Source organism: Somniosus microcephalus, chromosome 5 (assembly GCF_052327205.1).
Source record: "Somniosus microcephalus isolate GS21.2 chromosome 5, FLI_Smic_1.0, whole genome shotgun sequence".
NCBI classification, from domain to species: domain Eukaryota; kingdom Metazoa; phylum Chordata; class Chondrichthyes; order Squaliformes; family Somniosidae; genus Somniosus; species Somniosus microcephalus.
Window position 1 is genome coordinate 66,045,805 of NC_140991.1, and position 14,178 is coordinate 66,059,982.

Sequence of the window (14,178 nt, forward strand, 5' to 3'; positions counted from 1 at the left end):
ATTGGCCCAGGGGAACCCACACCTCTGAAATTAACTGGCCAATTAGGGGAAAATCGCAAATTTTTCCCACCTGACAGTGGAGGCGGGTTTGGAACCCACCCAAACCGAATCCCGCCTCCAATGGGAAAATCGCACCCCTATTTTCATAACATAGAAACATAGAAGATAGGAGCAGGAGTAGGCCATTCGGCCCATCGAGCCTGTTCCGCCATTTCTTCTTAGGCAGTCCCTCGGAACCGAAGATGACTTGCTTCCACATTAAAAATGAGTTCGCAGGTGACTGATGAGTCCAATGCGGGACCTACAGTCTCTGTCACAGGTGGGGCAGACGGTGGTTGAAGGGGTGGGTGGGGTGCTTGGGTTGACGTGCGCTCCTTGCGCTGCCTGCACTTGGCTTCCGCTTGCTCCCGGCGAAGAGACTCGAGGTGTTCGGCACCTTCCCGGATGCTTCTCCTCCACTTTGTGTGGTCTTTTGCCAGGTATTCCCAGGTGTCAGTGGGGATGTTACACTTTTTCAAGGAGGCTTTGAGGGTGTCCTTGAAGCGTTTCCTCTGCCCACCTGGGGCTCTCTTGCCGTGCCAGAGCTCTGAGTAGAGCGCTTGTTTTGGGAGTCTCGTATCGGGCATGCGGACAATGTGACCCGTTCATCGGAGCTGATCGAGCGTGGTCAAAGCTTCGATGCTGGGGAAGTTGGCCTGAGCAAGAACACTGACGTTGGTGCGTCTATCCTACCAATGGATTTGCAGGATCTTGCGGAGGCAGCGTTGGTGGTACCTCTCCAGTGCAGTTCCGCCATTTAATGAGATCATGGCTGACCATCCAAATTCAGTACCCTGTCCCTGCTTTCTCCCCATATCCCTTGATCCCATTAGCCTTAAGAAATATATCTAACTCCTTCTTGAATATATTTAATGAATTTGCCTCAACTGCCTTCTGTGGTAGAGAATTCCACAGGTTCATCACTCTCTGGGTGAAGAAATTCCTCCTCATCTCAGTCCTAAATGGCTTACCCCTTTATCCTTTGACTGTGACCCCTGGTTCTGGACTCCCCCGCCACCGGGAACATCCTTCCTGCATCTAGTCTGTCTACTCCGGTTAGAATTTTATAAGTTTCAATGAGATCCCCTCTCATTCTTCTAAACGCTAGCGAATATAAGCCTAATCGACCCAGTCTCTCCTCATACGTCATTCCTGCCATCCCAGGTATCAGTCTGGTGAATCTTCGCTGCACTCTCTCCATGGCAAGAACATCCTTCCTCAGATAAGGCGACCAAAACTGCACACAATACTCAAGGTGTGGTCTTACCAAGGCCCTGTACAACTGCAGCAAGACATCCTTGCTCCTGTACTCGAATCCTCTCGCTATGAAGGCCAACATACCATTTGCCTTCTTAACCGCCTGCTGCACCTGCATGCTTACCTTCAGCGACTGGTGCACAAGGACACCCAGGTCTCGTTGCACTTCCCCTTTTCCCAATCTATTGCCATCCAGATAATAATCTGTCTTCCTGTCTTCATTGTGACAACGTGATATTTTCATGCAATTTCAATCATTTTTTCCCGATTGAAACCTATCATATGTCAGATATATATAGGGCAACACATGAGCAATGGTATGACAGGGTATCTCCACCTGTGTGGGTGACTGTGTCCACTCCTGACCTTTGCCACCTACAAGTTATTCAGTTGGGTTCATCAGTGGGAAGATATAGGTCTGCAATTTCCATGTATTTATCAGCGTAAATATGCCATGCAAGCGGCGCAGTGTTATTTTCTATAGAGGAAACGCATGCAGTCGATTTCCCACGTTTTTGTGCTGAAAAAAAATCACCACACGCAAGTTCCCTCATTCATTTTTGGTTGCTTCCACCATCCATCTGTTGGAACCCTATGCCGCCTATTCCGATAGCTCTGCCCTTTGTTCAACGGCGTAGCTGATGCAAGTTTCCTGCTTTAACATCACCAATGCGCTGGTGTAGATTTACACACAGATACAAAAGGTACAGCCCAGCCCCATCAGCTAAGTTCGACATAGCTGAGGAGTTTGAGCAGTGAAGAGTCCCCAAATTTTATTCCTGGATTTCTGCAGTTTGCTCGCTTTGCCAGCGATTTTTAAAAACTTTATCTCAGTAAGAACTGCATTATAAATTACTACGGTGCTGTCAGTCTCACTGCTTCCAAGGTTTGTTAGTGCCCCAACTCTCCCCACATGTTCAGAATGACAGAGCAGCAGGTATGCACTACCCAATGGGTACACCTCTGTACTCTATTATAATGGAGGAGGAAGAGGAACAGCAGAGACAAAGGGCTATGAGACTGAGGCATCACGGCAGAAGACAGCAGCCCACTCGCTATTACCCCCCCAGGAGAGTATAGGCAGTACAGGTCGTACCAAAACCTTTCTCGGGAGCTGTGCATCAGCAGACTGCACTTCGCCATAGGCCACATGCATGTGACATTTTGGAAGAAGACGTCAAGCCACAGTCAACTGACTGCAGAGTGTTAGCGGTACAGATGAAAGTCACAATGGCCTTGAACTCTTCTGGCTCCACATCCTTCCAGTCAGCCACAGGAGAGCTATGTAATAGCAGCCAGGGATCTGTAAGAGCCCGCATTCACCAGTTGACAACAGGTGCCTTTTTCTTCATCAACTGTGCCATGACCCACGCAGAGCGGAGACAGAGCCATTCAATTCTACAAGCTTGCTGGCTTCCCTAAGGTGCAGGGAACTATCAGTGGCACTCACGTGGCTCTGAAGGTGCCAACTCGGAAACCACTGTCCTACAACAACAGGAAGGAGCTCAACTTGCTGAACGTGAAGATTTTCTGCGATGCTCGGCAAGGGACAGTGTAGGTCAATGCACAGCATACAGGAAGCTGCCACGATGCATTCGTCCTGCGGCACTCAGCCATCGCACGGCTATTCAGAGAGAAGAGCCGAATCGACGGATGGATTCTGAGGGACAAGGCCTACTCTCTGATGCCTTGGCCGATGAGACCATTCCGTGTGACCCACAATGAAGCAGAGGTCGATTACATTCGAGCCCAGGCAGTGACCAGGCAGGTGGTGGAGAGGACCATAGGGCTTTTGAAAGGCTGATTCAGATGCCTGCTCAAGTCAAGTGGTGTGAGGCAGTATGCACCAGAGTGGGCGACAAGCATAATTGTGGCCTACTGCGCATTTTACAATTCTGCCTTACAAGAAGGGCTCAGTCTGGACATACCAGGCGAGGAGGCCTTTGCACCAGAATATCCTGAGCTGCAGGCCCTGGAACCCATGGATGATGCCTCCTCAAATGTGTTCTCACTTGAAGGTGCCTGGACAGACAGAGAGCAGCTTGTGACGCAGGTCTTCAGCACCTGATTGCTTCCATCTACAGAACACAGCTTGCCCACCTTTTCCCCCGCTTGCCAATAAAGATTGTCTTAACTCAAAGCCCACCCAAGCAGATGACAACACATCAGCCTTTTTAGCCCCGCCATGACTATGACATTGTCATCACTTGAGTTAAAAAGTCAGCACCAAATGAATGCACTCTTTCTGTAATGTATATACCTTTAAGTGGGGAACTATCTTTTACAGCTCATGTATACTGCAGTGCCGGCAGTGACCACACCTGTATATAGCCCTGAGTAGTAATCTGTACAGATCAGTTCCACGGTGAGCCACGTTGAGTAAACACCTGTTGTACCGTTCTCCGCAGTCTGTGTCTTATTATACACGGACACTACACTTTCCTGTATGACTGATCTCCATGATTAACAAACCAGGGAATAAGTGCACATTCAGCTTTAATTCAAAGAATAGCACTGTACAAAGCAACCTCCAAGAATAATCAAGCAGAAAATAAGTGCACATTCAACCTGAATACACTTATGGCAAAATACAAAGCAGCCACCATACAACAGAATAAATGCACGGTGAAGCTTAGCACAGGAATGGCCAGAGACAAACAGGTCTCCATCAATAACTGAAATAGAATAAGTGCACAGTCAATCATTATATAGTTATGGCAATGTACAAAGCAACCTCCATGAATAACCAACCACGAGCAAACTAAGTGCAGTTTGAACTTGACACGATCAATGGTCAGATACAACCAGTCATCCTAACACCGTGCCTCCACCTGGTACCTAGACGTGCCTTTCTATCACCTATTCTAGTGCTGCATCTGATATGCCTTGAAGGCCAGGAAGATAGGAAATGATCACTTAATGCTGACTTGAAGGGTCATGGGACTGAGGTGGCTTTTGATTCACAGCAGCTGGCTCCTGGCATGCATCTCTGGAGTGTGCTCCTGGGCAGCCTGATCTCACCTGCCACATTCCACTGGCTTGCTCGGAGGGGGAAGGCCGCAGTCCTGGCATGTGCTGCTGTCCTAAGAGACGGCATCATCAGGCACCCAGTGTTTGATTCCAAGAAGCCGATAAAGAACTATATTGGTCTGAGAACTGTTTCCCACTTTGGTCTCTGCAGTAAATGAGGAAACTTTCAGCAAAGGAGGAAGAAACCTTATATGGAAATAGTCACTGGCCAGGGGAGTAGTACAATCAGGGTTTAAGAATCAATTCAAAGGTAAAGGTGTGCTCCATTTACCTTAGAAATTAACATTATAAAAATTCCACATCATAGAAATTGCACGGAATCAGTAATCGGCTTAAAAGTTATAGCTTTGAACTGACTCTGTCTGGTGAATAATGTTTATAAAATTCCACATCTTACCAATCTGTAGCTCTGGATTGTTTTCATACAGGCACCACTCCACACTGCAGTCACAGTGAGACTTCTCAAATAAATTGTCCAAAATTTCTCGCACAGTCTGCCTTTCATCAACCATCAGCGTTTTACTGCTGCTATCATTCATGAGGACCTTGACAACCAGCTGTAAGGTAGAAACCGGGATTATGATTGAACACGCTTGAACAATCTGACCCCCTTATTCCTGCCAATAAGTATTTAGATATCAAAATACAACTAGATACAACTAGGGCTGTATTCCCTGGAATTTAGAAGGTTAAGGGGTGATTTGATTGAAGTTTTCAAGATATTAAGGGGAACCGATATGGTAGGTAGAGAGAGAAGCTATTTCCGCTGGTTGGGAAGTTTAGGACCAGGGGGACATAGTCTAAAAATTAGAGCCAGACCTTTCAGGAGTGAAGTTAAGAAACAGGCTAAATGGCCTACTCCTGTTCCTATGTTCCGAAAATCTCCAGTTATCCAGATTAATTATTACCATCCATCAAATTGTATTTCTATTGTAATAACAAAGGGGGAAGATTTTCTCTGTGCCCTACATTAAAACAGTAACTGCATTTCAAAAATACTTCATTGGCTTTGGGGCACCCTGAGGACGTGCCAGATGCTATTTAAATGCAAGTCCTTCCTTTTTTACATGTAGCAACATCGTAAACATGTTCTTTATAAATCTATTTATGATTTCACTACATAGCATACAGAGAAAATCTTTCCCTATGTCAGTAATTGCTCCAGTTTGTGGCGGGGTCCAAAGACAATATTTAATTGGAGGAAATTTCTGCACCCTCCAATCCAATGTGAAAGGGCAGGTAGGCCACCTGTTCTGAGATTACTCCCAGTGCAGCTTTTGAGGCAGTTACCAGGAAGTGTGCAAGAACAGCAGACGCAGGTTAACTTAACCTCTGTCTTTTGTCCTTCCCTGTTTCTTGGGGAAGTGCCTCATTTCCTCCAGATGGTCGTGGGATCAGGAACTGAGGAGGAACAAGCCACTTCCTTACCACTCTGTGGTGCAGTGTGTAGAGCACCAAGACGTTGGCTGCACCACTAGCCATCTGGCAGCCCTAATCTAGACACTGTTAAATCATATTTTCCTCTTTGGGTTAACTTTAATGGGGAAATGAACATAAATCAACCAGTGAGCAAACTCTGAGTTAATGTTAATGGACATATCTTTCATTATTTACTAATGTCCACCATGTTCCACTCACTCTCTAATGTAATAGAGGAATTGAAGCTAGTTCAAGGTTTTTAAGGACCAATTTGCATTGACAAACTTAGAATTGCTCAACTTGTGCATGTCTAGATTTCAGAAAAGTGTAACTATTTTTGCCTCCAAGTGAATTTGGGAAGGATTATTTACAGACTTATCTATAAATTTAGTATGCTTTTATTGTGTATACTCAAGCAGTTTTTAACTCCATACAGTCACTCACAGCAGACCTCTAAATAAGTAATGCTGATGATAAGTAAGATGTTTGCACTGACAGAACTCAATGGCAGATTTGGGCAGATGTGTGGGATCTAGCGACCTCTTCCCCTCTAAGTCTGGCCCCTGAAATCAGCCAAAAAAACGGTCCAACTCCTGGTGACAGCTGATTCATTGAAGTGAATGAGGTTAAAGCTAACAAGTCAACATTGTTGATACAGACAAGGGGACCGTGAGGAAGAAATAAACGTAAACGTTTTTGATTTTAAAAAGTTAACATTTATTACATCATTAAATTGTGTCTGACTTATTAGCTATAACTTCATTCATTTCAATGTAGCAGCTGCTCCTGGGAGCTTGGTCAGGGATCCTCTCTGACAAGCTGGGGGTTTAGGTTGATTGGAGGTTGGGGAGTTAAGTGTCAGTTTGGCTTAATGGTAACGCCCTTATCGCTAGGCCAGAAGGTCGTGGATCCAAGCTCCACTCCAGGCCTTGAGCACATAACGAAGGCTAACACTTCAGTGCAGTACGGTGTGATGTCCTATAATGCACCCAATTAAGTAGCCTCTTGCTTGATTTAAGAGATTGACAAAGACTATGTGGCCTTGGTTTTCCACCTCCCCTCTTCGATTGTGGTGTATCTCCAGCAGGGCAGTGACATGAATCTTGTCATTCATGTGGAAATGACTTATGAAATAATACTGGGTGGCCTGCTGGTGGCGTTGTCCAGGGAGAGTATAAATACTCAGGCATGGGCCCTGCTTGCTCAGGACATTCTTTAACAGGAACTAGTGAAGGACACAACTAGATCTCCATGTTGGAAAACAGTTGATTAAAGCCTTGTTTAATACTCAGACCAAGTGCCTAGTAGTTTTCTTATGTCAGGCAGCACTTTTGCCTGTGCTGGAGGTGTCCCACTGACCCAGGCCATATGTACGGAACTGGGATCATTTGAATATGAGAAGAGGGCTCCCTGATTTTAGTTGGGGAGTTGTGTCAGCTTAGGAGTGGAAAGTTGCTGTGTTCGGCCTTGGGGGCCGTTTACATTGGGAGGAAGAGGTGGCCAGTGAGCTGCCTGTTTTAAAAAATATTTGTTACTGCCAATCTAGATCTTTCTTCAGTGCAAAAGCTAGCCAATAAAAAAGTGCTCGTTATGGACTGCTAAGTCCTGTTGAGGTTAATCATACGAAACTGTAGTAGAATTTCAGAGAGGATGGAAATGAAAATTGAGTTCCAAGCGCATATGTCAACCTATGAGCTAGTTATACGGAGGAAGAATAAATTTGGATGTAGCAGCATAGTTAGTCCTTACTGTTTAAAAGTAATTGAACTGTAACTAGTAGTTTTATGAATTCCTTTAAGAGAAAATAGATGGAAAATAATTGGGAGCAGGGAAGGAACGTGTTCCAATTCCTGATGTATCTCTGGTGGGTGACGTTCTGCACCAGGAGCGCAAATTCATAAGATTACTCCTGTAGCGCTGTCAACTATCTTGTCCGAATAAAAACGAACTGTCAAATCATTCAATGATTTTGTACATTTGCAATGACTGTATGGAGTTAAAAACTGCTTGAGTATACACAATAAAAGCATACTAAATTTATAGATAAGTCTGTAAATAATCCTTCCCAAATTCACTTGGAGGCAAAAATAGTTACACTTTTCTGAAATCTAGACATGATAATGCTCATTCTATTTATTGAGCCAGTTGTCTTCCTTTGTTGTCAGGTTCTTGAATCAGCCCCTTGTTGCCTATTGTAACTGGGCCCCTCTCTTCTTCATCAGGCTGCGGATGGAGAGAGGTGAGTGGTGTTGATTTGTCGATCAGCATTTGGCTCAAGAGAATTCACCAAGGGTTTGGATGATCTTTCAGTGAAGCAACAGCCCCCACCTCCCTCCATCTGTAGAGTATTGAATTAATCCTGGAAGCAAGCTGGATTTTATTTTCTCGGGATGTGGGTGACACTGGCAAGGCAGTATGTGTTGCCCATCCCTAGATGCCCTTAGGGCTTTAAGAGTCAACCACGTAATGCGGAGTCCTGCCCATGAATCACCAGATTTTTAAAATTCAATTGCACAACTTGGCAGGGTGCGATTTGACCTCATGACCTTTGAGTTGCTAGCCCAGTATCATAACAACTAGGCTACCATATCTGTAATCTACTGACCTTTTTAACCTTTGCCTCCTTCAGCTTTTCCAAAGCATGTTTGATCTTGTCAGCTTTTGCTCGGGCCTCTTGTTCCTCCTGAAAAAAAAGTTTATGATTTATGGAAAAGTTCAGTAGATTCAATATAAATTTTGTCCATCAAGAAATTACTGGCACCTTTTTTTCTTTCTGAGGGATGTTAATTTTTTATTTTATCATTTTTTTCCTCTCCATGACCATAAGGCAGTCAGAGAATCTGCTCCCAAGTCTCTTTAGATAGAAATGTTTTTAACCCCCTTCCCCCCACCACCCCCCTGACGGGTGGAAGAGGGTCGGGGGAGGGGGTATAGTCGGGGGTGGGGGCGTAAAATATGGGGATCGGACAACCCAACCCCATACCCGCCCCTTTAAATTTTGAAGTGCAAAAATCAGGCCATGGACGAGGCTCCCACAAAAGGCATTAACATACCAAAGTCATGGCCTGATGATATCATCAGCGCTGTGACTTAAATTTAATAGTAAGCGAGGGAGAGGCTCGACCTGTTGGATTCCCGGCAGCTGATCCAAGGCGGGAGCTGCCGACTCTCCAAGATAAGTGGCTCTTTTAGCATTCCTTGTAGGTCAGGAGGAGCAGGAGTGTTGATCTCCAGCATTACCCAACCCCCAGCCCTTTCGATCACCAACCACTCTCCCAGCCCTCTCGATCACCAGCCCCCCCCAGCCCTCTCGATCACCAGCCTCCCCCCAGCACTCTCGATCACCAACCACTCCCTCAGCCCTCTCGATCACCAGCCTCCCCCCAGCCCTCTCGATCACCAACCTCCCCCCAGCCCCCTCGATCACCAGCCTCCCCGCCGCCCTCTCGATCACCAGCCTCCCCCCAGCCCTCTCGATCACCAGCCTCTCCCCCCAGCCCTCTCGATCACCAACCACTCTCCCAGCCCTCTCGATCACCAGTCTCCCCCCAGCCCTCTTGATCACCACCCTCCCCCCGCCCTCTCGATCACCAGCCTCTCCCCCCCGCCCTCTCGATCACCAGTCTCCTCCCAGCCCTCTCGATCACCAGCCTCTCCCCCCAGCCCTCTCGATCACCAGCCACCCCCCCCAGCCCTCTTGATCACCACCCTCCCCAGCCCTCTCGATCACCAGCCTCTCCCCAGCCCTCTCGATCCCCAGCCTCCCCCCCGCCCTATCGATCACCAGCCTCCCCCCCAGCCCTCTCGATCACCAGCCTCCCCCCCAGCCCTCTCGATCACCAGCCTCCCCCCCCAGCCCTCTCGATCACCAGCCCCCCCGCCCTCTCGATCACCAGCCTCCCCCCAGCCCTCTCGATCACCACTCTCCCCCCCGCCCTCTCGATCACCAGCCCCCCCCGCCCTCTCGATCACCACCCCCCCCAGCCCTCTTGATCACCAGCCTCCCCCCAGCCCTCTCGATCACCACTCTCCCCCTCGCCCTCTCGATCACCAGTCTCCCCCCAGCCCTCTCGATCACCAGCCCCCCCAGCCCTCTCGATCACCAGTCTACCCCCAGCCCTCTCGATCACCAGCCTCCCCCAGCCCTCTCGATCACCACCCTCCCCCCCAGCCCTCTCGATCACCAGCCTCCCCCCAGCCCTCTCGATCACCAGCCTCCCCCCCAGCCCTCTCGATCACCAGCCTCCCCCCAGCCCTCTCGATCACCAAACTCCCCCCCAGCCCTCTCGATCACCAGCCTCCCCCCCGCCCTCTCGATCACCAGCCTCTCCCCCCCGCCCTCTCGATCACCACCCTCCTCCCCAGCCCCCTCGATCACCAGCCTCCCCCCAGCCCTCTCAATCACCAGCCGCCCCCCCAGCCCTCTTGATCACCAGCCTCCCCCCAGCCCTCTCAATCACCAGCCGCCCCCCCAGCCCTCTCGATCACCAGCCTCCCCCCTGCCCTCTCGATCACCAGCCTCCCCCCAGCCCTCTCGATCACCAGCCTCCCCCCCAGCCCTCTCGATCACCAGCCTCCCCCCCAGCCCTCTCGATCACCAGCCTCCCCCCAGCCCTCTCGATCACCAGCCGCCCCCCCAGCCCTCTCGATCACCAACCTCTCCCCAGCCCTCTCGATCACCAGCCTCCCCCCCAGCCCTCTCGATCACCAACCTCTCCCCAGCCCTCTCGATCACTAACCTCGCCCCAGCCCTCTCGATCACCAACCTCCCCTCCAGCCCTCTCGATCACCAACCTCCCCCCGCCCACTCCCCCCATCATTTCCCAGTGCCAAGGACCATCCCCAAGGGTCCCCGGCTGCAGCTTCCTGTCGCTAAAGTTCCCTGTCGTGTATTGATTGCGAGTTTGACACCAGTCAATACGGTAATGTAATGTGCGAGTTTGACACCAGTAAATATGGTAATGTAATGTGCATTGCATTATGGGAATTACCCAGGAAAATGGCAGTCAGCCATTTTACACAATAAAGAGAACATCGTAGTTATGAGCCTGTCTGCCTGATTCTATGCTTTAATGCGTTCATACAACATTGGCGACGAGGATAACGAACGGAATCATTTTAGATAGGTAGTTGCCCAAGTTTTAGTTAGCTAGGATGGAGAATTTTGCATGCTTCGCCGAGCCAGCCACGTTGGATCCAAGATGGACGAAGTGGTTAACATCTTTTGAGATTTATGCTGACGCCAAAGGACTTATTATCGACGATACCTCTACAGCTGCCACAAAACAGAGGAGAAGAGCTCTACTTCTACACCTAGCAGGACCAGATGTCCAGGATATCTTTTCAACTCTACCGGACACAGGAGAACCAGCAGACTACATGGCGGCGGTTAGTGCTTTGAATCACTACTTCGTGCCCCAGGTCAAAGCAGCATTTGCTTGACAGACTTTTCATAAGTTGTCCCAGAAGACTGGTGAGACTGTGCAACAATTTGCTACTTGCTTGCGGCAGGCTGCTAAAGACTGTGCTTTTGGGGGGGATGCGGATAATCAAATAAGAGATGCTATCCTGAGTAGGTGCACGTCAGCCTATGTGTGGAGGAAATTGCTAGAGGAAGGGCAAGGTCTAATGCTCGCCCGCACGTTACAATTGGCCTCACAATGTGAAAACGTCGAGGAGCAGATGTCAGCCATGTCATGTACAGAGAAGGCGGAGACAGATAATGTTCATCGTGTTACACAGAAAAGAGGGTATTACACGAAAAGCTCGACAGAGAAACCAAAGGGAAATGGCGATAGGAACGAAAGGAAATGTTACAGATGTGGACACACAGACCACAAGGGCAGAGATCCGAAATGCCCAGCACGCGGAAAAATGTGTCATAAGTGCAAGGGAAAGGATAATTTCTCCAAAGTATGCCGCACAAAGGGTACAAAGAAACACAGTGTGAACAATGTAGAGGAACAAAATGACTTTGCATTTGCTGTTACTGGAAATAACGTGACAGAGAGACTTACCTTTTGTGTGGGGGGAGTAAACCTGAGAATGTTAATTGATTTGGGTGCAACTAGTAATGTGATAGATGAGAATACATGGGAAGGATTAAAGTCAGAACACATTAAGTGTCAGTCACATGTCCCTAAGACAGAGAGAAAGTTATTTTCTTATGCTTCTAGCCGACCACTGTCAGTTAAAGGTGTATTCACATGTGGGATTACAATAGGTAAGAGAACTGAGCAGGCGGAGTTCATTGTGGTTAAAGGCCATGGAGAGCCATTGCTAGGAAGGGAGACAGCCATGAAACTGGGAGTTTTAAAAATAGGCGCAGATGTCTCAGCTGTGGTAGATGTAAGACAGCTACTAGAACAGCGGTATCCAAAGGTGTTCCAGGGAGTAGGAAGGCTGAACACAAAACAGATCAGTTTGTATATCGACCCACAAGTGAAGCCTGTGGCCCAGCCACTCAGGCATATACCATTAAACTTAAGGGGGCAGTAGAGGCCAAAATAAAACAATTGAGGGACATGGACATTATTGAACCTGTAAATGGTCCCACCCCATGTGTAAATCCTGTGGTTATTGTACCAAAAGCGGATAAGGATGTAAGGTTATGCCTAGACATGAGACAAGCAAACCAGGCAATAATGAGGGAACGATATCCAATCCCCACCGTTGATGAGATACTCCAAGGTATGAACGGCTCGACGGTGTTTAGTAAGCTAGACCTGAAATGGGGTTATCACCAGCTAGAACTGACCCCTGAGTCACGAGAAATCACAACGTTTGCAGTACATAACGGAGTATACAGGTACAAGAGGCTGATATTCGGTGTATCTTCAGCTAGTGAGCAATATCAGCACGAGATAGCTAATGCCTTAGCTGGAATAGAGGGTGTTGAAAACATCTCAGACGACATTATCGTGCATGCACACGACCAGGAAACGCATGACAGATGCCTGCACGCTGTCATGACCAGACTAATGGAAAGTGGACTGACACTAAACTCAGAGAAGTGCCAATTCAACATGGACCGATTGATTTTCATGGGAATCCTGTTGTCTGAAAAGGGCATCGGACCAACAGCAGAGAGAGTGCGAGCGGTGGCAGAAGCTCGGGAACCAGAGAATGCTACAGAGGTGAGGAGTTTATTGGGACTCGTTGGGTACAGTAGCAGATTCATCCCACAGTTTGCAACGCTATCAGAGCCACTGCGACGCCTGACAAGAAAAGACACACCATTTAAATTTGGATCACAACAGAGACAGTCATTCAGTGCACTCAAGGAAGAGTTGGCCAGAGCCGGCACTTTAGCATATTTTGATAAGGATGCACCAACCAAGGTGATAGCTGATGCCAGTCCTGTAGGTTTAGGCGCAGTACTAGTTCAGGACCAACAGGGACAAGAGGTGCCAATATGCTACGTAAGTCGTAGTTTAACAGACTGTGAGAGGAAATAGTCTCAAACAGAGAGAGAGGCCTTAGCTCTTGTATGAGCTTGTGAGAGGCTGCATCCATATGTGTATGGCCGAAAATTTAATTTGGTAACTGACCATAAGCCATTACAAGTGATATACGGCCCACACTCTAAACCCTGTGCCCGTATAGAGAGATGGGTACTTAGATTACAGACGTACGATTTTAAGGTGATACACATTCCAGGCAAGCAAAACATTGCAGACCACTGTCACGATTGCTGGGGGAGACAGCAAAACAGGAGAGACATTCTCATGGCTCAGATGAATACGTGAGATTTGTAGCTGTGAGTGCGACACCAAAAGTACTCACTACTAGAGAGGTGGAGGAAGCCTCTGCTACCGACCCAGAGCTGATTGAGGTACGGAAGGCAATCACAAACGGACATTTTGAGAACTGTAAAGCTTATGCAGCAATTGCAAATGAGCTGTGCGTAGTGGGGTACCTAGTTCTTCGGGGAGCACGCATCGTGCTACCCACAGTGTTACACGCACGAGCCCTGGTATTAGCACATGAAGGACACTTGGGAATAGTTGGAACAAAGCAACATCTCAGAACCAAGGTTTGGTGGCCTGGCATGGACAAGGCAGCTGAACAACACTGTAAAGCGTGCCACGGCTGTCAGATAGTAGCCAGACCCGACCCACCTGAACCGTTGAGACCAACACCATTACCGGAGGGCCCCTGGCAGGATGTAGCTATAGACTTACTGGGACCCTTGCCATCCAACCACTCCATTCTTGTGGTAGTTGATTATTATATTCGCTACTATGAATACGACATCATGACCTCCACAACAACAGAGAAGGTTATTGATAGTTTAGAGTCAATCTTCAGCCATCATGGTTTGCCAATCACCTGCAAATCTGATAATGGTCCCCAATTCAGATCTGAATTATTCAAAGAATACTGTGAAAACAACGGGATCAAACACCTGAAAACGACAGCAAAATGGGCTCA

General features: G+C 48.1%; 1 protein-coding gene across 1 annotated transcript in view; it reads right to left on the minus strand.

The window, feature by feature from the left end:
- Window positions 1–14,178, minus strand: part of apbb1ip (amyloid beta (A4) precursor protein-binding, family B, member 1 interacting protein) — a 254,338-nt gene that overhangs the window by 110,130 nt on the left and 130,030 nt on the right. The window contains exons 5-6 of the mRNA XM_085987735.1: window positions 8,351–8,428; window positions 4,724–4,883 (exon numbers count right to left, since the gene is read on the minus strand). Of these exons, the coding sequence (XP_085843861.1) occupies window positions 4,724–4,883; window positions 8,351–8,428 (238 nt within the window). The remainder of the gene's footprint in view (window positions 1–4,723; window positions 4,884–8,350; window positions 8,429–14,178) is intronic.